We start from the raw sequence: 23905 nt of genomic DNA, 5'->3' as shown, positions 1-23905 counted from the left end.
TCCATGGAGGTCATTTAAGAAGTTCAATGAAGCTGCAAGAGTTGGGGATTTACTAACAGAGCTGAAGTTAAAAAGTTTTGACAAAAATGTTGTACATCAAACAAAAATAACCCTTACGACTACTTTTTACCAATTTACTCCAACACTCCTGACGCATACCAATTTGACACTCTCATTCAAAGCAGAAAAGGAGGACATAAACCATTCCTCACTTCATAAATGTTAACACTCGTAAAGCATATGCATATCCAATAAAATAAAGGACTCGTGAAGTGTTAAGAGTTTTACAAAAGTTTGTAGCAGAACATAACCCAAGTACTTTAACATCAGACCAAGACAGTGCATACCTCAGCAATGAAATCACAGAATTTCTCATTAAGCATAACATAACTCACTACACTACTGAAGCATAACCATAACATTACTCGGCATCATAAACCGCTTCATAAGGACTCTCAGAGATTTAAACCAAGAGCGAGACTTACCGAAGAAACAATGAAACATTTTCTCGAAGTATATATTCCTCAACACATTCTACAACAGGACATACACCAAATTCAATGACACAACACACAGAAGAAAAGTATATACAAAAGAAACGAAGCCAAACACAAAATATCAGAAATTCAACACAATTTACCCTCATTCCTGGTACAAAGTTCGTGTAGTTCTTGACGACAAACCGTTGACAAAAGAAACGTTTAAGGTTAAGTCGAAATTATTATATCGTAGACTCTACGCAAGGTAATGGATATCTTATAAAGCTGCGACGACTCTATTGCGTTTTATCTCGTCTAAATTAGTCGAAAGTAGTAATGGAAACTTGCTGAAACCATTGACGAAGCAAAGCGAGGAGTGGTTATTGAAATACTGGCTATAACACAAACGATGACACTTATAAAAGTATATATGAAGGAGGTGTTGAAGATGTTATACCATCTAAGAACTTGAGAGAGTCGAAGCCAACACTCTGGGCATTAGAGCGGGAGTACTGGAAAGACAAAAATATGCCAGAAAGAATAAGAAATTCTTCTAAACTTTTTCATTAGATGTAAATCAGACAAAAATAATATTTAGGTGAAGAGGTGAGATCTCACCTGTTTTTTCACCTTTTTTTCACCCCGTGATTTTCATGAATTTCCTTAAGATAGAAAAAATAAGTTAGTTTTATTTTTATTTTATTTTTTTTATTTTGTATGTAAGACAGAAATGTCAGTCGAAGCAAAAACATTCACGAACAAATCTAATGGTGAAACATTCACAAAAGGCATTATAACGGTATTGAAGTCTTACGTAGAGACAAGGATGGTTACATTAATGCAACAAAGATGGCAAGAGAAGCAGGAAAGTTAAACCATTTAAACAGATTTCTCAATAGTGCTAAAATGCAGGAAATTCTTGAGTTTTGGTTGAAAGAATACGGTCGAGCAAAAGTGGCTCAACCTCAAAACAAGCATTTTATGAGCTTACTAAGGGCGTTATGAATGAATTCAAAGGTATTTACATACATGCTGACCTCGTTCATTTTGTTGCTGAATGGTGCTCTGTAAAGTATGCATTTTATGTCAAAGATATTATGGACTCCATAGACAAGAAAGTTCATGAGAAGTTAGATGAAGAAGAACTCGAAGATACAGTGGAGAATGCTAAACCTTTGTTCGAAGAAGAAGTTGGAAAAATGTGTGAAAAACAATTAGAACATGAACGTGAGATATATTATGGTTATAGAGATTCTCCATACGAACTAGACCAATGGGAACAAGAAGATTTAAAGAGAGAATTTAGAGAATATGAACTCGCTAAGATAGCATTTGAAGCTGCAGAAAAGAAGTTAAAAGTTTGGGGTCGTTTTGTAAAAAATATTGTGAGTAAATGAACCATTTATTTTTATTGAATTCACCAAAAAATATAATTTAGGTGAAGAGGTGAGATCTCACTTTTTTTTTCACCCTCGTGAATTTTCATGAATTTCCTTAAGATAGAAAAAATAAAGTTAGTTTTATTTTTTTTATTTTTTTATTTTGTATAAAAGATATGATTTCAACAATCGGCACAACAACAATTCAAGCGCGAACGGCGGACTCTGTCCACAACAACAGCACCAAACTCGTTAGTCATGAATCCTACGTCAATGTTAGTAGAGATGAAAAACTTCATTCCTTCTTCATATACTTTTGAAACAAAATCCAGAAGATAAAGCAAGAACTTTTAACAAGTAATTTAGACTGTAGTGCGAAAGATGAAGAAAATGAAGAATATCTTTATGAAATGCAGGACATTATTGACCATTTACCCAAATTGCCTGAAATCCAACAACAAAAACTCACTATTCCTGAATTCGACGAAATTGAAGTGAAACCAACTGACTCAGTAGAAATAAAGAAGTTCATACGTAAAGTAAATTATGAATTCCTTGGTTTTCATTGCAACCATAAGGTTATGGACAAAGATTGCGACATGGTATATAAAAACATTTCTGACATATATAAATCTGAGGAGTTTAAGACTACGAACTTTGTTTCATTAGTTGCAAAATGTGTTTGGGAATAAGAGATAAAGATAGAAGAGGCAAAGTATGGAACGAACAAATAAGACCCGCTATGTTTGAGATGAAGAGAGCAATTGACGCCTTAGTTGTTTTAGCTGGTTTTATTTCAATGTATAACGCAAAAATGAACCCGCAATGTTCAAAATGTAAGGCAGCAATTAGGAAATATAACTACTCAGTCAAAGAGATAGAAAGAATGAGAAACGACTATGCAGACTTAAAGAAAGAAGCAGAAAAGCCAGCAGAAGATAAAATGAACATGTTAGAATTTCTGAACAAAAACTATCCAACAGCAGAAGATTTCCTTCTATCTGACGTCAAGAAGAAGTATAGAAACCTTCGGTATTGTTAAAACTTTTGACATACTGACAGAAGAAATAGAAGCTACGAAATTGTTTAGGATTTCAAATATACATCGTACAATTCATGTAAAACGCTTGTGAAAAAACTGGGGTGAAAAAAGGTGAAAAACAGGTGAGATCTCACCTCTTCACCTAAATTATATTTTTGCTTTAATTAAATGCTTTCCGGAAACGTCGATGAAAATCATATGGACAAATTATATGAAAAAATTAATAATGATTACCCTCATTAACCAGGGAAATGACGGATTCTATAGTTCGTAAATTCGATGAAATACAGGATATGTGGTTCGACAGATTCGACATGAACGATAAGGAAAAGAGAAAGAACGATAACAATTTACTTACTAAAAGAATCCTAAAATCTAAAATAGGTGAAGCTTCAACATTTAACACAGTACATAACTTTTACACCGCTGTTTATATTTTCAATAATTTATTTAACGATGAACGAGAAAGAAAAAGTATGTTTAACGGAAGAAATGAATATGATTTTATCCTTTGTGCTGTTCGGGATGTTGACATGAAACTAAAGAAAATATTCTTATTACAAGATGACACGGTTGAAGATGAAGTCAATGAGTTTTTAAATCGTGATTTAAATGAAATTGATGAAGTTATGACCGAATGTTATAAAAAGTTCAAGGGGTGAAAAATTAGGTGAAAACAGGTGAGATCTCACCTCTTCACCTAAATTATATTTTTGTTCAAAGCTTCCACGAGAGAAAAGATTCCTCATTCGCTAAGGATTCCAAAAATGAAAAATCATTGATTTCGGCTGAGAAAAAACAGCAAAACCCTTCTTCCACGGGAAAAAAGAAATAAAGAAGAAATAAAGAAATAAAGTAATTTTTTATTTATTCCCGTGGAAGATAGAGCACTTTTATGACACTTTTTATTCACGACAAACAAGACAAACAAAGAAAATAAGAAAATACGGCGCTGTCGCGGTTCGAACCACAGACTCTGACCCCTCCATAACACCACCTTAGACCACTGTGCTACGTAGCCTGTCGACATAAGATTTTATAAATTGCATATTTGACGTAAATTTATTTCCATCTAGCTTCCCACCGCATAAGATATTCATACGTGTTTGTAAGACATTCATTAAAATTCTTTTCTATTGCATCTAATCTTGCGTTATTTTTTTCAATAGCTTGTCTGTATTCTTCATCATCTCCAGCAGTGTTTGGGTCTTCACGTTTAAAATATTCATTGTTAACCAATTTTTTATCTACAAATTTTATTAGTGTTTGATTCACTTCGTTATGATAACGGTCATATTCTTTCAATACGTAAGTGAAGACAAAATGCGTCGTACCTTCAATCTTAAAGCTTAAAGAACTTTCAACACAGTTTTGAGGGTCTGTCAGTGCGTCAATGAGATAGTATTCGAAGTCAGTCAATAATTTTTTAAAGTCATTTCATACAGGATAAAATTTAATGTTGTGAAGAAATAGTGTTTATCTCAGAAAAAATAACGCTAATTTTATTTTTATTTATTTTTTATTTTGTATGTAAAGACAGTAATGACAACATCAGAGACACAACAACTGCTATCGTTCATGAAGCATAAATGAAGAATACGAGTACATACAGTAAACAACTCCGTCTCATTCGTTCAGTCAAAGACGATATGTACCAAATGCAAAGTATTTTGACAGCATGTTTTGCTCCAGACACTAAACACGCAGACGATTGGTTCAAAAACCAAAGCACACAAGAACTTTTGAGCGAAGCACAGCGAGACATACTTTTTTCTGAAAACAGTGAAGAACAGCGAGACGACTTCCTTCAGGGTCGCCTAAAACTCATGAAAACAGTGAAATTTCTCTAGACCGACTTTTATCGGCCATGCATAAAACACATGAAAATCGTAAAAATTTGCCAATAAATTTAAGAGGATATTATGTACATAGACTTCTTGTAAATGCTGTTGCAATGTGGGCTTCGCCTCGTTATGCTTGGTATGTTTGTAAACTTCTTGACGAAATTCACAGACAAGAACGTGAACAGATGGAAAAGAAACTTCAAGCAAAAGATGAAGTCATTGAATCCAAAGACAAAAGCATACAGAAAAGAATACCGCGTTCAGTACCAAAAGGAAAGGAAAAGAGTTATAAGTATATGATATACTGAAGAGATGGAAAATGAAGAAGACAAGATATGGTTATGTTGCATTTAGTCAGAAGAAACAACAAAAGCTTTTATGACCTTGCTAAGATTTACAAATCTGACAGAAACTGGTTCTATCGTGAAAACTTACCGATTTCAATGACACCGAATGAGCAAATAAAGGAAATTGTCAAAAATACTCTTCCTCAAACACACTATGACATCAAAGGTTTACAATACTTACATTCAAAGAAGACTTAACATTACCTGTTAAAGGAAAAAATAACAAGTATTTCGATAACTTCAAAGAGGAAGAATGAAAATCTAAGCTAATTTTATTTTTTTTTATAAAATTTTATCTCATATGAAAGAACATGAATTTAGAATATTCGGAACTCATGACAGAAGAGGAGAACGAACAGCATGTAAAAGATTATGCAAAATTTATGAAGACATACAAAGCATTTAAACAATATCTAAATGCTTCTAAAGATTATGCAAAATTTCTGAAGGTATATAAAGCTTATGAAAAAGCGTATGAAAAGTTTATACATTGGGGAATTGTTGTAAAATATCCATATGAAGACTAACCAAAAATATATTTTTGCTTAAATAGCTTCAGGGTCAATTTCTTCAACCATTTCACTTCCTTCGTCAATGTCAATTGAAGCTTCTTCAACCTTTGGTAAGAATTTCTGTATAACATCTTTGTTCGTTATTGTCTTCAGAGATGAAGGATAATATTTCACATTTGTTTCACCCTTCTTATATTCTTTCTGTTCGGAAAGATTCATAGCAATACTGAAGAAGTCAATGTTAGAGTTCTTTATGACAGTATAATGAGTATCTTTGACATTCACGAAGAAACTCTTTTGTTTCAAAACTACTGCTAACTCTTGTGAAGTATAACGTTTGCGGTCAATGACGATAGCTAATGGTCTGACATACTGACCAAACTTAGATTCTTTCACAAACTTCTTGTTAAAGATAACATTAACGTTTGAAGCATTATTGAACTCATTCTTGATGGCATTAGCGAGAGCATTGTATGAAAAGAACTTGCAATCTTGCATGTGTTTCATTAAATAAAAATATTAAATTATTTTGAAAAATAACTTAAAAAAAATCTAATCTAATTTTTTCAAAAATATTTTTTTTATTTCCTACTAAAGATGTATCGGAAGTTGTCTAAGTTAGAACACTCGGAAATAAAACAACTTCTTACAGAAGCTAACATAGATGTTGCAAAGCATTACGCAACAAACAAAAAAGCACTCGCTGACTTCATTAAAGACTATAATGGTGCAATAAGTTATGATAGAATTCATGATTACATTAATAACAAAACTTTTCCTTTAAATGACGTTGCTATTGACTTATATCATAGACGTTCAATACCTCATGAAGTAAGTGAGATGTTTGACATAACAAATGCAACGTTGGTCATACTCGTAAAGCTCTTTCACATGATGTTCGTCAAGAGATGTTTGACATAACAAATGCAAACGTTGGTCATACTCGTAAAGCTCTTTCACATGACGTTCGTCAAGAGATGTTTGACATAACAAATGCAAACGTTGGTGAAACAGAAGAAGAGACGACACACTGAAACAACAGAGAAGAGAGATGTTTAAGAGCGCTATAGAACAAGTTCGCAAAGCTAACGATGTCATTCGTTCCATTGACGACAAACCAAAAGAAGGTGAGAGATGGTTAAAGAAAGATGAAGAGAATAGGAAGAGAAATGTGAAGTCAGGCAATAGACTCATTGACTTTAACATCGAAGCTTTAGATGAACCAAACAGAGACTACTTACACAAACATTTCGGTAAGGTTTTCATGAGACTCTTAGAGAAATTAAAATAAACTCACAAAAGATGGATGGTATGTTATAAACTTGGTGGAAAGTATGAATGTTCTACGTTAAACCTCAATAATATTGGAACATTACTACATCAGCTCTTGAAGGAGAACTTTATATCAGAGATAGAAGCAAATGCTGCAGGTATTGTTGAAATGCACTATGACTTCTTCTTGACAAACATAAAGAATCTTACCGAAATAAAGATGTATGATTTAACAGAATATGAAGGCTTAACGATGTCAGATGTAAAGAAAGGCAAACCAAAAAAGAGACCATATAGAGATGAAAGCACACTGACAAATGACCAGAAAGCCATTTTGGAAGCTCTTAAGCAAACAGGAAACCCAGCACTTATAGAAAGCTTTTGGAAAGATAATGGTGAAAAGAAGTTTTATAAGAAGAGAAGCGGTCAGTTCTGGAAGTATCTTTGCACATTACCTATAAATCTTGAACGCTACCAAATCTTCAATGAACTGAACAAAAGAACTGCAACACTTATGACAGAAGACAATTGTTTCGTTTATGCTTGCATTCAGGCTGGAGTAGATGAAGAAACTATTGACCACATGAGAGAAGTCATTCGTGTTAGAGACTTTCCTCAAAGTAAAGTACAAGAAATTTCTGACGCAACAGGTATAGCATTTAATGTTACCATTGGTTACTTCAATGACTCAAGACATAATGAAATAAAGAGATACATACCAAAAGAATGTGAAACTGTTCGAACTATTGACTTACTTCTTGTTGAAGACCACTACATGCTAAACGAAAGATTACCAATGACAACATATTTCATTCGCAACTATATAGAAATTCTCAAAGCTTGTGGTGGAATGAACATTGAAAAACAGATGAAAATATATACAAAGAGAGAGAACAAATATGTAGTTCGTTATGATAGAACTACACCGCTATGGGATGTTATGAAAACATTGTGGGAGTGCAAATATTTCGAACCTATTTCTTATGGAGAACTTTTCACATATACGACTGACTTATATAAACAGAACCTTGCACCATTTAAAGATTTGACATATGCTCCAAAGTATTGTGTACAACTGAAGAAGAAAGCCGAGTCAAAGAAGTAAATAAAAATAAGTGCAAGTTCATTCCTGAGACGTTTTCTTTGCTGACTTTGAGTGCAGCACAGACGGCTTTCATAAAGCTTTTAACATATGTTACGACAGTGAAGATGGTTCAGTGAGTGAAAGCATTTGGGGTCAGAACTGTGCAACAGAATTTTTGGAACGACTTCCTGACAAGAGTTTAATATATTTCCATAACCTCAGTTATGATATAAACTTCATCTTAAGACACATGACAAGTGAAAGAACTCCCATCATTAAGGTTCACGAACAATGCAAATAACTGGCTTATATAAAGGAAGGGCAATTATTTTAAAAAGACTCTTACAGTGTTATAAATAAGAAGCTTAAACTATTCCTGCTATGTTTAACTTACAAACAGGACCGAAAGAAGTATTTCCATACAACTACTACAGCAGTGTTTTGTTAGCAAATGACAACAGAACTGGTGTCATTTCTGAAGCATGTAAGTTTATCCGGGATGCAGATACATTCATGAAAAACATAGATTCCATCAAAGGTTGCAGAATAGATGAAAACCATTTCGATTTAGAAAAATATAGCACATTTTATTGCAAACAAGATGTAAGAATTTTAAGAGAAGGTTTTGTTAAGTTCCGCAATGACATATTGAAAGAATTTGATTTAAACGTATATGACTACGTTAGTATTTGTTCTATTGCTAACAAATTGTTTGAGAACAGAGTGTACTTCCCGAATGGAAATTTATATGACCTCTCAAATAAACCAAGAGAATTTATTTCACGCTGTATTCAAGGTGGAAGATGTATGTTGTCAGATAACATTAAACAAAAGAGCGAAAAGAAACTCATTGCTGATTTCGACGCTGTTTCATTATATCCATCAGCTATAGCAAGACTTTATACTTTAGAAGGTATTCCAAAGGTTATGAAGAAAGAAATGTTAAGCACAGAGTATCTCATGAGACATTTATTCGATGACGACCAAAAGGAACCCATTGGTGAAAAGTTTATGTCTGGCTTCTTTGTTCTCATTAAGATAACAGAGATTGGAATACATAGACACTTTCCTTTAATAGTTTTGTGACCCTGAACTAAATCCAGAACTTAATGTTCCAGAAGTTCAAACACTTGCTGTTTAATGTATGTTGACCATATAACATTACAAGACCTCATAAAATATCAAGGTGTCAAATGTGAAGTGTTGCAAGGATACTATTACGATGGAAACAGAGATATTAGAATAAGAGATGAAGTAAGGAAGTTGTTTGAGTTAAGGTTAAAGTATAAGAAAGAAGGAAATCCTTTGCAAGAAAATATAAAGTCATTCTGAACAGTTTTATGGCAAAACTATTCTATCTCCTATTGAGTCAAAAATAACCATAGTAAATGACAAAGATGCTATAAGATATGCCATCAGAAACTACAACCATATAGTGAAGTTCGAAAGTTTGGATGGTTCAGATAAAACTATTTTCAAGCTAACGAAAAGTATTTGCAGACACTTTAACTTCTGTCCACTTGGTGTTAACATTCTGTCTATGTCGAAGAGAATAATGTGTGAGTATTCTGTAACTGCTGAGGACATGGGACTTCAAATATTTTACCAGGACTGTGATAGCATGCATATTTTCAATGAAGACATACCAAAGCTTGCAGCAGAGTTTAAGAAGAGATACGGTCGCGAACTTATAGGAAAGAACCTTTGGTCATTTCCATTCTGACTTCGCAGAATAACACCTGGAAAACAAAAGTTTAGCATACAAGTCAATATTTTGTGGAAAGAAGACTTACATAGACTTACTCACGAATGATTTAAATGAAGTTGCATTCCATGCACGTTGCAAAGGTGTCAACAAGACGTCCTTGCTTTAACAGCTAATGAAATGTTTCCTGAAGCTATACAATGCTATTACAATGAAGATAAGAACATTCACATACCTGTTGGAACATATGACAAAGACTCTGAGTTCAGTTTAATGAAACTTTACAAAGCACTTCATGATTGTCAAGAGATTGGATTTGACTTATGTAAGTCATGTCAACCTTGCTTTGCTGAAAAGTTTAACTTCTCAATAACGACTAAAACAAGCTTTATTCGTAAGTTGAAGTTCTGAGGTCATTTATTTTTGTCAGCAATGAGGTCAGCAATGAGGTCAGCAATGAGGTCAGCAATGAGGTCATTTATTTTTGTCAGAAATGAGGTCATTCGTGATAAAAATAAAGCTAGCGTAGATTTTACAATACTGCGATGGTAGAGTTTAAGAGTTGTGCTTCAATGTAGAGACAGTCCTTATGGTCTGGAGGTAAGAACACTGGGCAGTTATGGTCATGAGTGGAGAACATGTCTATCCAAAACTCACGATTGAAGCCAGTTAATTTATAGTATTTAGGGTTAGGAAGTGGTGAAGTTCTTGTATGACCAATGAACTCATTTTCAACTCCCTTACTTAAGTTTGAATATAATATAGCTTGCTTTCTATCCCAAATGCCAGGTGTTACAATCTTTGAAAATTCATTTTTCCTCGGAAGCATTGCATCATAATTGAAAACATTCTTGAAGTCTTCATTGGGTTCAGAGATTTGAAATCTTATACGTAATGGATTTTCTTTCTTTTTAGCTACTTCATTGAATGGTGAATATATAACAAACTGACAGTCATGTGTTCCATCTTCATTTTCATTAAATTCATAATGAAAGTCTATAAGTTGTGGCTGACTACCTTCTTCTTTCAGTTGTGCAAGAAACTCACGTAAAGGCTGTAAAGTTTGTACTTCAATGTTGAACTTTTTCTCGAACATCTCATTAAATGAAATCATACATTGCAACAATGTTGTATCGTCTTTAAAGTATTTGTATATGTGAATGTTTTGGGCGCTTAAAGACTGTTCGTCATTTTCTATCTCGACTTGAAGTATAAAGTCAACCTTTCTGAAAGCACGTGTTATATACATAGATGTTATGCCAATGTACTTCTCTTCATTTATGTTCACAATCCAGTCTGTTGGAAACTTAAACGTTACTCTGTTCCCCTTTATTTTGACGTCAGGGTTTTCACTACTGAACGCAATAGTTAAAGGTATTTGTCTATACATTTAATTCGGATAAAAATAAACCATTTACTCTTTCTTTGCTTCAGCTTCTTTAGCTTTTGCTTCAGCTTCTTCTCTAGCTTTCTTCGCCAGCAAACGTGGGTTCTTTTGTCTTCCAGCAGCTAATGCAGCAAGTTGTTTTTCACTAAGTTTTCTCTTTGGTCTCTCTGGCTTTTGTTCTTGTTTTTGTTCCTTCAGTTCGGATAAAATTTGCTCACGAATTTCTTTCTTCAATGCTTCAACATCTATGACCCCTTGGTCTTGTCCGTAGGGCTTGTCTGAGTCATTTGACTGCAGATAAAAAACAAAATTAAAACTTTAACCGGTGTAAAATGAGCTTGTCAAAATCAGAGCGAGAGTCTATTATATTAAATGACGCAAGAGGAATACAACATCCTTTCTATTACGTAAGTCAGAGTAAAGATGGTAAAATATACGTAAGAAAAAGAAAGGTTCCATTAGCGAATGCAGAAAGCGACAACATTAAGGTGCATGGCAAGGATGAAGTCCACGTTAAGCCTTCTATTCAAACTGAAAAGTCAATAGAACCAGAAGAAAAGAAGCCAGATGTACTTTCAATAACGAACCAAGAGCTTATTGCAAAGTTCGTGAATTTCATTGAAAAACAAACCGAGTCAAAGAATCCTGACCCGCCAGTGAAAGAAGTTGAGACAAAAGAGAATGTACAGTTCATTGAAAATGTCAAGAAACAACTTCCACCACGAATGCCAAGAAGAAGAGTGAGAATAATGAAGTAAATAGATATTTTTATCCGAAGTAAATACATGCAGAACGAACAGTTAAACGAATTTACTCCAGCAGAGCATATTCATCAGATTCGCTCATATTTCGATATCATAGACAATGCAGTTCAAATTGGTGACACTAATAGAAATATTCTGACGCAAAGATTCCATCACAACCTGGAACTGCTAAAGATAACACATGGGTAACATTCAATCTCTCACCTCCTGGTGAAAATATGTTGGACCTTTACAATACATTCATTACGTATAAAATGGAAGGTCAATTTATTGTAGATAAAGAAATTGGTTCAGGTTCCAATAAAACAAACCCACCAGGATTTTGGATTGGTTTCGATGACGCTTTCTATGCAGTTGCTGGATATCAAATCCTTGCAAATGGTCGTATCGTATATTCTCAAGACAACGCAAGAGAAGCATATATAACTTCAAACTCACAAACTACCGAACAAATAAAGAAGTAGATGTTTTCTCAAAGACTCGACATGAAGATGTATGGAGTCATTCGGGAACATGCAGAACAGGACAAATTGTTAGTGGTCCAATTACAGCAGGAAAATCATTTGATTTTAAGCTTCGTTTAAGAATTCCTGTTAGAAAGTTTTTTACCATTAGAAGCTATAAGATTTATTCCAGCTTTTGCAGGAAACATTCAGCTTAAAGTAAAGTTCAGTAGCGACGCCTTACAATGCACATCTATATCTGTAAATGATATCATTGCTTTCAATCCAACTCTTAAAGTTGCATTTGCTTCAGATTCAAATCCACCGACAAATAAATTTGTTCCATGGAATGAACCATTCACTATGATAACGAAGGCAGTAGAAGCTAGTGGAACAGTTACTATTACAACTGTAACCCAGCAACTATTTCGAACAAAGATGGATTTTAATGAATGTTTCATTCATCCAAAGTCATTCTCTTTAGACCCTAACATTTATACAGAACTTGTAGAACATTATACAAACGAGGCTTTATGTTTTCCTGTTAAAGTTATGGATTTGGATTCCTATGGACGGTTCATTCTCAAAAATACAGATAGTTCAAGTGCAACATTTACAGCAGCTTATACGCCTATTAATGTTAAAAGTTTTGGGCACTATTTAGAAAGAAAGACAACTATTATGTTAATTTTGAGAACCCTAAGTTTAAATATCTTCAGCTTTCCATGGGAGCTTATGGAAATATGCCTGCAGAACCTGAAAAATCATATGGACCTGTATTTTATGAATATGGTTGCGAACGCTTGCAATACAAACAATGATATGAGGATTTTAATGAAGATGATGAGGTCATTGGTGATGATGTAGTGTGGAACATAAATGGGAAGCTATGACAACACACATTCTTATGTGGTTTTCCAACAGAAGTGGACTTTTGCTTCCAGCAAGGTCAAACATCTACCTCCAATAACATACAAATTGTCTGTTAAAGGACCTATTGAAACTAGCAACTGAAAACGTACCAAAGCCACTTATTGGATTTATGAGGGATTGTTGCTCTTGCCATTCAGTGTGCGTGCTAATGGCATCCCCATAATAAGATTAGATGACTATAACTTAGCAACTGACGACAGTGAGGAATAAAGGATGAACGTTATTTTTAAAGCTTATAAATGATTCTTCATCAAGTTCTCGCGAACCTTCACATCTATGAAACAAACTTTACCAAACGATTATGGAGCACCTATTGAATATTTCTTACGAGCTGCACAATGGCAAAGAGCAGTCTCACCAAGGTTAGGTGTTCCACCAGCTCCTGTCAAAAATAGCATTTGGTCAAGTCCTTATATAAAATATGGTCTCCCACTAGGTTTGCTAGCTACAGCAGGAGCAGTAATGATGTTGAAAAGAAATAAAGCAAATGTTGTAAATAATACTGAAGTAGCTGAAGTTAAACAAACTCCGACACCTTCACAAGCAAAACCTTCAATGACTCCTGAACCTATGGAAGTACAAACTCCTGTTCAAAAGTCAACTCCTAAACCGACTCCAACATTTAAACCAGAACCTACTCCTCAAATAAATCGTAAAACTCCTGCGTTTCCTTACTGAAAAATAACGTTATTTTTATTTAATATTAAAATTTTTATTTGATTGAAATGACAAATAAAGTCACTGAAGCAATGAAACAAAAGTTTTTGGTAGAATACATTAAATCAGGAACTATTCCAGAAGGTTTTTACATTCATACTATGAAGGATGGTAGAGTTCAGTTTAGAAAGATAAAGCAACCATTAGATAAAGAAGGAATTTTGAGAAAGATTAAACTTCATGAGGACAACATTGCTGAACTTAGGAAGAAGTTAGAAGAGTTGGAGAAAGGAAGAGAGTTATAAAACAATGAATTCAACAGGGTGAAAAAAGAGGTGAAAAAACAGGTGAAATCTCACCGCTTCACCTAAATTTATTTTTGCGCTATGTTTTCATACGTGTGGGAGTGGTGATATCATTTATTTTTAAGTTTATTTTTTATTTTTACTGAAAATTTTTATTTGGATGTAAATGACGAAAACTATTGAGATAACAAACTACAACGGTCATGAGTTCAAGAATTTGTTCTTCGTTCCTCGTGAAAATACATTCTATCAGATACGAGGGAGAAAGGGTAAAGTTAGTTTGAGCGTTTATGAAGGAATGAAGAATGGAAAGTTTATACAAGCATACGATACAAACGGTAAACGTGTTTCATTAGCTTTGTCAAAACTTACTAACATTTATTTTGACAGTGACTTTGACCTATATGAAGAAGAAAGTGAGTCAGAAGATTATGAGCTGTTATGTGAAGCACAGCAATGGGAGGAGTTGCAATACTTTTGTAAGTGAGAACGCTTATTTTTACAGTAGTAAGGTGAAGTGGTTGGCGGCTTTATAAATATTTAAGGTTAAGTTGGTGTTGTCGTTTGTGTTGTAAAATATATGTTAACGGTTTTGTAAAGTGTCAAATTCACAAGTATTGCGTACGGAGGAATGCAGTGCCACCGTACACGAGATAACCATACTAACTTTTAATTCATCCACTCCAATTCAAACTAATTTTGAGCAAGCCGATACAAATCAAGGTTCAGATGCTCCAATTCGCTCCGAAAATTCAAATATTGCAGACTCTACAGATTTAGAACCAGAAAATCAAAACCATCCTTCTACAAATCAAATGTCTAGTAATCTAGAACATAAGCTGGACCTTCTTGATCATATTGAAAAACAATTATCGAAAATGCGCTCGTTATTGGGAATTCTTCCTACTACAAATGCTATTGTTGGGCCGTCAAAACAAGTTTCAGTTAATAGCAAGCAAAATTCTGAAAAAAATAAGAAAAAATCTTCCATAACAACAAAATCAAACAATAAAAAACAAAATTCATCCGACAATCCTCCTAAACGTAAAGCTCCTATTTCGGAAAGGATTCTCAGCGATAATAACTTATATTTTCAAGTTCATCGAAAGAGATCGAAAAGCAAACGTTCCACATTTACAGAGAAAAAGAATTGATATATGAAGTCTAATTCCTTTTATAACTACTATATTTTTATTCTTATGACTAAAAAATAATATATTATTTAAGGGTGCACCTGTATGTATGTTTATTTGAGAGGAGGAGGATTACCCTCTCAATTTTGAGGGATTCGTTAGTTTATTTTCTCGATGAATATGCAATAAAATTTGATTTTTACCTTATCAATATACTTCATATAATATACACATGTTCATGTAAAAACTTTTTTCAAAAATCCTCAGGAATTAAGGGATTTTGAATTTTAAGAATTTTTTCGAATTTTTTCGAAAAAAAATATTTTCAGAACAGCCTTAACGGCTAAGATTTAGGAACAATGTTAAGTATCAAAAAGAAAGGAGGTCTGATATAGACAACATATATCGTTGAAGGTTGAAAAAATCTCTAATATTTGAGCCAAAATTTCAAATTTTAATTTTTTGAAAAAAGAGGCCACCCGTATGTACGTTTATTTGAGAGGAGGAGGATTATATTTTTGAAAGTGTGAAACATTATGAATATGTTAATTATATAATAATATGTATTATTATAAAAAAGAAAAAATAAAGCACGTTAAAATTTTTCTTTCTTGATTTTTTACAAAATCTACTTAGAATTAAAAAAAAAAAAAAAGGTAGTGGGGCTTCCAGGCACTTCGTGCCTTCTAGCCCTGATGATGTTTAATATAAATGAAGTTTTTTATTCGGAAAATTGTTAGTCTTCTGGGTCGAAAACATTATATATAATGTGTCGCTTTTCACAAATTATATATGTTTTCATGTTTTGTCAAGACTTCTTCGTAAATGTTTTGTCAAGACTTCTTCGTAAATGTTTTGTCAAGACTTCTTCGTAAATGTTTTGTCAAGACTTCTTCGTAAATGTTTTGTCAAACATGAACGTAAATGTTTTGTCAAGACTTCATCGTAATGAGTGTAAATGACCAAAAATAATGTTTAGGGTAGAAGGTTAGATCTAACCTCTTTTCTAACCTCTTTTCTACCCTCTTGAATTTGTCAAGATTTCTTCGTAAATGTTTTGTCAAGACTTCTTCGTAAATGTTTTGTCAAGACTTCTTCATCGTAATGAGTGTAAAGGACCCAAAAATAAAGTTTAGGTGAAGAGGTGAGATCTCACCTGTTTTCTCACCTCTTTTCTCACCTCTTGAATTTTCATGATTTCTTCGTCATAGGCACGGAGATAGGACGGTTATTTTACAAAACTGACAACACTTTGACCGAGTAGTTTTTTGTGCTGAACAAAAAGTGTCATATAAACATCTGTCAAAAACCGTTTTTTACTTCACTTAAAATGCCACGTAAGCTACGTAAGAATATACGTAAGAGGAAGGAGCATTGAAACATCCAATAGTAAAACTAACACCACAACAACAGTTGCAACAACAAATTATGAATGACCCCACTATGTTGCAACAAATGTCAAGCAACCCTATGCTTTTAAGCCGAGTTATTGGTGCACAGATGGAGGTTTAAGAGCGGCACTTTTAGCGAAAATGGCAGGCTATGGTGGAGCTGCAGACGGAACAGCTTATAACCCTCAAAGTCAAATGAATTTGAGTTCACTCAAAAATCAAATAACAGATGTCAAAAAGTCAAACATAGACATACAGAAACAAATAAGTGAAAACGAAAAGAAACTAGAATATGACAGACACACAAAGAAACTCAATGAGTTAAACGTAGAGAAAAGAAGAAAGAAGAACAACTGAAAGAAACTAAGTACAGAGGAATATGCGAAAAAAGTGTCAGAAAAAGCAGCAGAAGTAGCAAAAAATGGAACAAGATGTTATAAAATTTGAAAAACCATACTACTCAATATAAAGTACTGAAAGATGAAGAAATAAAACAAAAGCCCTGAAGACATATATGGATAGCGATGAGTATAAAAAGAAGTTGAAGCAAATGTAAAGGCAGAAAAACTTTTACAGTTGCAAAACCAAACCGTACAGTATGAAAACTTAGCACAAGAAAGTAAAAATAACGACGCAGCCATGCAAAAGGCAATGAAAAGCGCAGAATATATAAAGCTAATAATGACTGGTTAGATGCCCAAGCCAACGCTTAAAGCAGCCCAACTTATAGGGTCAATAAGGACAAAAATACAAGCGGATGAAGACAGTTCAAATGAAGCTTTAATGAATGCTGACTTTAAGAACGCCTTCGAAGCTCTTCATAGTAAGGTGAAACTAGTGAACGACTTCTCATCTGGAAAGAAACTGAAGTCTGAAGGTTTCGACAAAGAGTTAAGAGAAGTAGCACAAAATATGACGAAAATAACAGATGCAGCAACGAGACAGGCAGTTCAAAGTGCCTATGACGCCGTTAGAGCAACTGTTGTGGAAAGTCAAGAAAAATAGTTACAACAGACTAAAACAGACCTAGTAAATGCTTTCTTAAAAACGAAAAGTCAGGTAGGACATTATGCTGCAGATGGAACATATGTGCCAGCTGGTGGAACTTATATACCACCAAACCCTCCAAGAGAAGCACCTGCACCAGGACTACCTAAAACATTTACATCGTCACATGGACACAGACACAGGCATGCACCAAAACCAACACAACAACCAACACAACAACCAACAGTTCAAAACACTGCACCACAACCAACAGTTCAAAATCCAGCACCACAACCAACAGTTCAAAATCCAGCACCACAACCAACAGTTCAAAATCCAGCACCACAACCACAAACAGAGCAAGGACATAAAAGAAGTAGAGAACAAGGAAACCAAGAATTCTTAAAAATGCTTAAGGAAAATTATGGTTACCCAGATACTCTTGACTTTAGTGACAGATATAAAGAAGCTATTAGAAAGTTCAAGGAAGGAAATACTGACCCGAACCTATTTAGCTTTATGGTTCAGCACCAAATGGGATATAATTTCAAACCTGGAAAATACAAGCTCGCTAAGGGATATGATTTAATAGCATATCATCCAAATGACATGACTGAATTTACTCCGAGATATTTGTTGTCAGAGCTAAACGATAATTCAACTCTCTTCATGAAACGCGTAAAAAATAGAGACGGAACGAAAGAAGAAAGGTTTATGAGTCCGGATGACTTAGATAGGGAACTTGTTAAAAACGGTCTCGGAATATATGAAATGCCAGCAGATGAGGTACAAGAAACTCCACAGGAAGAAGTTCAGATACAACCAGACATGGAAGAAATAGTTCAGCAACAACAGCTAGAAGAGCCTGAAGGAAACAAACAAGTCCCTCCTTTGGAAACTAACTTCACAGAACTAGATGAAGATTTGGAACAGCCGAAAAATCTTGACCCTCAACAAGTGTATGCGGGGAATATGGAATCTTTCCAAGAGTCTAAGAAAAATTCGGCTGACATAGTAGAAGAATATCGAAAAATGTTCGCCGACATACAAAAGACTCCAACATCAGATGAAAATATCCAGCATAGAATGGAAGAACTGAAAGAAAGTGTACACAAATACAACAATCCTTTTTACTTACGAGCATATAACGTTCAATCTTTGGATGAACTCGGTGAAAATAAAGGTTAAATTTCAACAAAACATATAGAAATGAAACATTGTTTAAAGTTCATTCAGAACCTAGCCAATATGGAAACAAACCTACTTTTGTTTCTGCAGACGATGGAACTACAATGAGATGGGTCATAAAGCTAATCCGGATAGGTGGTTCATAAACTTACAACCTCAATTCCAAGAAGTTGTAGACGCAATGGAAGTGAATGGTGAACCAGATGTAGCTGGTATTTTCAGCGCGGCTTTAATGCCATTGAAAGATATGAAAGATGCAGATATTTTGGACCAGTATGAATGAACATGGCTGATGGAAATATAACACCTGACGTTCTAAAACATTTATCTCAAAGAACTACACAGAACCATAGAGATGGTATATTTGGTGAAGAGTTTAGAAAGAAAGTTAGGGAGAGAGAAGGAAGAGAACCTATTGTACATGACCTTGCAAACGAAAGTTTACAAAATGTCATAAAAACTTACTTTGCAGACAATGAACGAGAAGGGATGAATATTTAAGAAAACTCAAATGGACAGTACCAAATGAAATGTTAGTATTGAAAAACATGTTCCTTGACAAAATAAAACCAACTACAGAAATAAATGACGCAAGACTGAAACATTGGGTAAAAGCTTTCCCATTCACAAAAGATATTGTTGGTAACATGGAAAGAAAACCAGAATGGCTACAAAAACATATATTTGGAAACGAGCTTATTCCATATGGACAAGCTCTGTTTGAAGAGCTTGAACCGGAAACTCAGGAAAGAGTCATGCAAACAATACGCGAAGACTCAAATACAAACTATGACAAAATCTTTCTAGGATATAGGTTACCTGAGTTGGGCGACCAGAGCCCAAAGGCAAAAAGGACATGGGAAATTTACAACATACTAGGTGAACATGAGGCAAAGATGCAACAACTTGAAGCAGAGGGCAAGTTACCAAAAGCGACACCAAAGAAGAAGAGTAGAACAAAGTAAAGCTTGGTCCGAGTGGGTTCTATTATGATATATAAATCCAACTATTCTATATTTTTACCCATATGAAATGTACGCCGCTCAGAATATAACGCCAACAGTTTTGGATGCCATGAACGGAAATGTTCCGAATGGTATAACGAATGCGACAATGCCATTAGAAGGTCAGAAATAGTTCCTGGAACTTACGAATATACAACTGCTGTTTCTTATGGAAATGTAGGTGAGTTTGGTGAAGGTTCTTCAACAACAGTAGATATTGCTTGCGACAGGTTTCATATTATTTCTATTGACAACTCATTCTTATACGTGGAACAAGACATTGAAATAAAACCTTCTGCACAAGTTGTCTGACAAGAAAGGTTGCAATGGAATTTTCTATGTCGGATACCAATATGCTCCAGAAGTTTTCATGGGATATAAGATATATTTCTAACTCTGACTTAGTTCAAACAGTAACATGGGCAAACATGAATGGTTCGCTTTGAAAGAAACTCAGTACAACACAAGCTAGAGAACAAACAGACCAGTATGCAAATATTGAAAAAATAAGAAGACTTGACCCTAACGTTCCAGGAGTTTATGTTAACCTTTCTGGTTCAGATGGAACTGCTGCCACTAAGTAAAACTGAAACTTAGAGTTCCTTTGTCATCTTTCCTCATCTTCAGGTTTTTAAGATACTTGCCAAACTGGGCAGGAAAAATTTCTATTGAACTTACTCCAAGCAAAAATAACTTAGTCATTGCACCAACACAAGACCCATTCACTCTTACAGACGTAATGGGAACAAATAAAACGTCATTCGCCGACTTTTGCAAAGACAAAGTTGACTTAGACTTTGGTTTCTCAAACTTCAACAATGAAGTAAACTATTATTTCAATGCTGCTGGAACTGCTTGGGACCCAGTTAAGTTCACATGCGAAAAGTTTGAATGCAAGAGAATAGAAAGCAGACTTGCAGTCTATATGTTGGACCCAGATATTTCAAATGCTTTAGCTGCCAAATATATTGCAGTTCCACTTATGTTCCCTATACACCAAATATCTGTCAAAGACTTTGCAGGTGAAGTTGGAAACCAAAGTGCTGACCCAGGTGCAAGAACAGATATTGCTTTAACAACTGCAATGAAACATGCAGATACTATGTTTGTACTGTTCAGACGAACTATAAATGACTATTCTTGTTTCTACAACCCCGGTATTAAATATCATATAAACATAGATGGCAAATATTATCCAAGAGAAGAATATTCTACAGTTGAGGATATGAGGTCATACAACTTGACATTAGATGCTATGAACTTTAACAACAACTTCACAACGACCATTAACCCTGAAATGCAAAGTTCTATTATGCCATATGTGAAAGTATGGACTCATACAGGAGGTTAAAAAACTCAATATACAAATGGAGACCGTTCAAACTTTTGGCTTGGCATTCCATTTGCTGACTCAGAAGACTTTATGGGTGGTATTTCAACTGTTGGTACTGTAGCAAATACAATATACTGGTGACAGAGACGGTCCAGATGAACTGAGAGCAAAGAAGTTTACAAAACCAATAGCACTTTTCACGGAAGATGCTCTTTTGAAGATTCGTTCGATGAAACCTGCTGGGGCTCCTCAGATTGGCATAACGACAGCTTCCATCGAGCAGATTTTTGGCAGCAGGTCAGTAAGTTGTTCTTGAACTGACTTCTCTCCGTCAAATATTGACAGTACGCCAGTTTTGACATAATATTGTAAGATAAACTTACCTTTAGAAATATCTGTAAGTTTTGTTGTTATATTTTTGTCAACGTCAAGAACTTTCACCATCTCGGTTATACCAACTTTCTTTGCTTTATGGAAATATTTTGGTTCAGCAAATATTGCTATTCTATAACATTTACCATTGTTTGTATAAAGAACTATTCTGTCAATGTATTTGTATTGTTTGTGTGTGTAAACTTTGTTCTGCTTCAATTCGAAGAGATACTCGAATACGTCCATCTTTTTATTCTAAGTAAAATGTCATTTCCGAAAAATAGAAGCGTGAGTGTTTCAAAAGGTTTAATGGCGGTGGCAGATGTGAAGTTAAATTCACCAACTCAAACAAACAGTCAAAGTGTTGTTGTCAATGTCAAAGACAGAGATGTTGAAGTGGGGAAACCATACGAAGACGAAGATGGTATAACAATTGTTCCTGTAAAAGAACCAACATATCCTGAAGTTAGCAGAGACTTAAGTTCTGTTGCAGATATTCGAAACGACTACCAACAACTGAAAGACAAACTTCAAACTCAGGAGAAGATTTGTCAGGCTTTAAGTATAATGTTAAACTTGGTCGAACACAACCCTGTAAAAGTGAACTCATATGTCATTGCACCTCATGAAGTTTTGAAAGAACTATTGAAACTTTTGACAGAGGCAGACGATATAAACATCAAAGAAATAGAACCCGACATTAGTTGCTGTGGTGTTTCATATAATGTCATTGACAAGATATACGTTATGAAAGGAGGTGAAACGTTGAACTTAAAGTATAGTTTCCCAGACGTCATAAAAATATTTGACGACCACAACATTTCATTAAAATTTATTTGCTAAGTAAAAATGTCAAAACTTCTTGAAAGATGTTTGAAGAAAAATAATATAGACTTTATTTCATGTAAAGGACTTTACACACTTTTGAACGATATGAAAGACCCTGTTTTGTTTGTTCGTGTAGACAAAGGAAAGTTCTATGTCTTTACAAAATATTTGAACTTCTTAGACAGAGAACTTCAAGAAACGCCATGTGAAAGTTTAGATTAGAGATGCGAGTTTCCGAATTTTTTTAGCCCTGGGATGTCATAACCGCTGCGGTTTTGTAAAATTTGGGATAAATTTTGACAATCCATTTTTTGTGGGATGTACGTTTATATCAATTTGCTCGGCGTTTGCCGAGCTATTGTACAATCCTACTCGAATTCATTACGCAGCCCTGGTCACTCAAAGGCCAGGGCATACAATTACAAAATAGTAGAGTGAGACTCTTCTAATTTCTTCCAATCACAAGGAAGATCTTAGAAGAGCCTCACTCTACTCGAACACATTACGCAGCCCTGGTCACTCAAAGGCCATGGCATACAATTACAAAATAGTAGAGTGAGACTCTTCTAATTTCTTCCAATCACAAGGAAGATCTTAGAAGAGCCTCACTCTACTCGAACACATTACGCAGCTCCTGCTCAACAATGAGCAGGTCTTACCACTTTGAGAGGCTTTCGTTCGAGTTCTGATGCAGATCCCAACGCGAGCGAGAGTCTCTCAAGCAAGCTTCTAATTCGTAGCTAGAGTTTCACTCTTATGAACTGGCAGCCAATTTGAGAGAATTTCGCTCGAGATCTAATGAAAAATCAGAACTCGGCCAAAAATTGCCCAAACAGGCTTGTAATTCGTAGCTATAGTATTGATCGTATGGATGTGTTGCCAATATGAGAGACTTTCGCTCGATGTCTGATATTGCATCAGACATCGAGCGAAAGTCACTCAAAACAGCTTAGACATGTCTATTTTGACGGCATTAAATGATTTCATAGGAAATGTCTCAGTTGTTAATTAAGTTCACGTGAGCTTTTATGAATGAAAATAAGTAAAAAAAAAGAATTTTCTCAAAAAAAATTGTGTACGCATTGAAATTTTTATCTATAAATTTAGATATGTCATCAATAATATAATATAATTTTAAATTCGTGGAGTACACTTGGGATAATTGAATATGGGCTACCCCATCCCAACCTCTCAAACTTCCTCTGAATTTGGACAAGGTATCCCAATCCCAAAGACCTATCTGAATAAAATGAAATAAGTATATTATATATATTATTTATTTGCTAATAATGAGCATAAATCGCTAAAATTATGAAGAAATTAAAAATTAAAAATTAAAATTAGAAAAAAATGTTGATTTAATGAGAGAATATTGTATAAAAATAGAATTATTAGCTAAAATACGTATTAATTTTATGATATTTCAATCACATTAACGAAAATCGCCCATTTTTAATTCAAATGGGCGGGAAAAAAAATAAAATTCCAAAAAAAAATTGAATTGGGGAAACGATAG

General features: G+C 34.4%; 10 protein-coding genes and 4 pseudogenes across 14 annotated transcripts, besides 4 other annotated features; 12 read left to right on the top strand and 2 right to left on the bottom strand.

The window, feature by feature from the left end:
• Positions 1 to 212: 212 nt before the first annotated feature.
• Positions 213 to 14803: a mobile genetic element.
• Positions 1386 to 1872, top strand: TVAGG3_0091620 (annotated as a pseudogene). Its single transcript has one exon. A coding segment is annotated over exon 1 (487 nt).
• On the top strand, positions 2132 to 2991 carry TVAGG3_0091610 (annotated as a pseudogene). Its single transcript has one exon. A coding segment is annotated over exon 1 (860 nt).
• Positions 3152 to 3562, top strand: TVAGG3_0091600 (uncharacterized protein; the record flags this gene model as incomplete). The annotated part of the gene is made up of 1 exon (XM_051222480.1): positions 3152 to 3562. The coding sequence occupies one exon, from the start codon at positions 3152 to 3154 to the stop codon at positions 3560 to 3562; it is 411 nt and encodes a 136-aa protein (XP_051107466.1).
• Positions 4443 to 5345, top strand: TVAGG3_0091590 (annotated as a pseudogene). The gene has a single exon. A coding segment is annotated over exon 1 (903 nt).
• Positions 5774 to 6110, bottom strand: TVAGG3_0091580 (uncharacterized protein; the record flags this gene model as incomplete). Its single annotated transcript, XM_051222479.1, has 1 exon — positions 5774 to 6110. A coding segment is annotated over one exon (337 nt), but the record flags the coding sequence as incomplete, so codon positions are not given.
• On the top strand, positions 6201 to 10075 carry TVAGG3_0091570 (annotated as a pseudogene). The gene has a single exon. A coding segment is annotated over exon 1 (3875 nt).
• Positions 10197 to 11054, bottom strand: TVAGG3_0091560 (uncharacterized protein; the record flags this gene model as incomplete). The annotated part of the gene is made up of 1 exon (XM_001297489.1): positions 10197 to 11054. One exon carries the CDS (start codon positions 11052 to 11054, stop codon positions 10197 to 10199), a length of 858 nt encoding a protein of 285 aa, XP_001297490.1.
• TVAGG3_0091550 (repellent protein 1 family) lies at positions 13468 to 13869 on the top strand (the record flags this gene model as incomplete). Its single annotated transcript, XM_051222478.1, has 1 exon — positions 13468 to 13869. The coding sequence occupies one exon, from the start codon at positions 13468 to 13470 to the stop codon at positions 13867 to 13869; it is 402 nt and encodes a 133-aa protein (XP_051107464.1).
• Positions 13917 to 14153, top strand: TVAGG3_0091540 (uncharacterized protein; the record flags this gene model as incomplete). Its single annotated transcript, XM_001295829.1, has 1 exon — positions 13917 to 14153. The coding sequence occupies one exon, from the start codon at positions 13917 to 13919 to the stop codon at positions 14151 to 14153; it is 237 nt and encodes a 78-aa protein (XP_001295830.1).
• On the top strand, positions 14320 to 14640 carry TVAGG3_0091530 (uncharacterized protein; the record flags this gene model as incomplete). The annotated part of the gene is made up of 1 exon (XM_051222477.1): positions 14320 to 14640. The coding sequence occupies one exon, from the start codon at positions 14320 to 14322 to the stop codon at positions 14638 to 14640; it is 321 nt and encodes a 106-aa protein (XP_051107463.1).
• Positions 14641 to 14803: a terminal%2Cinverted (terminal inverted repeat of Maverick-1B transposon ID:TVAGG3_0091520).
• A 17-nt stretch (positions 14804 to 14820) lies between these two features.
• Positions 14821 to 15379: a mobile genetic element.
• Positions 15380 to 17851: 2472 nt separating this feature from the next.
• On the top strand, positions 17852 to 18070 carry TVAGG3_0091500 (protein of unknown function, DUF4106 family; the record flags this gene model as incomplete). The annotated part of the gene is made up of 1 exon (XM_051222476.1): positions 17852 to 18070. One exon carries the CDS (start codon positions 17852 to 17854, stop codon positions 18068 to 18070), a length of 219 nt encoding a protein of 72 aa, XP_051107462.1.
• A 2-nt stretch (positions 18071 to 18072) lies between these two features.
• TVAGG3_0091490 (protein of unknown function, DUF4106 family) lies at positions 18073 to 18546 on the top strand (the record flags this gene model as incomplete). The annotated part of the gene is made up of 1 exon (XM_051222475.1): positions 18073 to 18546. A coding segment is annotated over one exon (474 nt), but the record flags the coding sequence as incomplete, so codon positions are not given.
• An 836-nt stretch (positions 18547 to 19382) lies between these two features.
• TVAGG3_0091480 (protein of unknown function, DUF4106 family) lies at positions 19383 to 19817 on the top strand (the record flags this gene model as incomplete). The annotated part of the gene is made up of 1 exon (XM_051222474.1): positions 19383 to 19817. The coding sequence occupies one exon, from the start codon at positions 19383 to 19385 to the stop codon at positions 19815 to 19817; it is 435 nt and encodes a 144-aa protein (XP_051107460.1).
• A 122-nt stretch (positions 19818 to 19939) lies between these two features.
• Positions 19940 to 23905: part of a mobile genetic element that runs on past the window's edge.
• Positions 21871 to 22404, top strand: TVAGG3_0091470 (protein of unknown function, DUF4106 family; the record flags this gene model as incomplete). The annotated part of the gene is made up of 1 exon (XM_051222473.1): positions 21871 to 22404. The coding sequence occupies one exon, from the start codon at positions 21871 to 21873 to the stop codon at positions 22402 to 22404; it is 534 nt and encodes a 177-aa protein (XP_051107459.1).

This window comes from Trichomonas vaginalis, chromosome IV, assembly GCF_026262505.1.
Source record: "Trichomonas vaginalis G3 chromosome IV, whole genome shotgun sequence".
NCBI lineage: Eukaryota > Parabasalia > Trichomonadida > Trichomonadidae > Trichomonas > Trichomonas vaginalis.
Note: the sequence above shows the minus strand (reverse complement) of the source record. Positions and strands in the feature narration are given on the sequence as shown.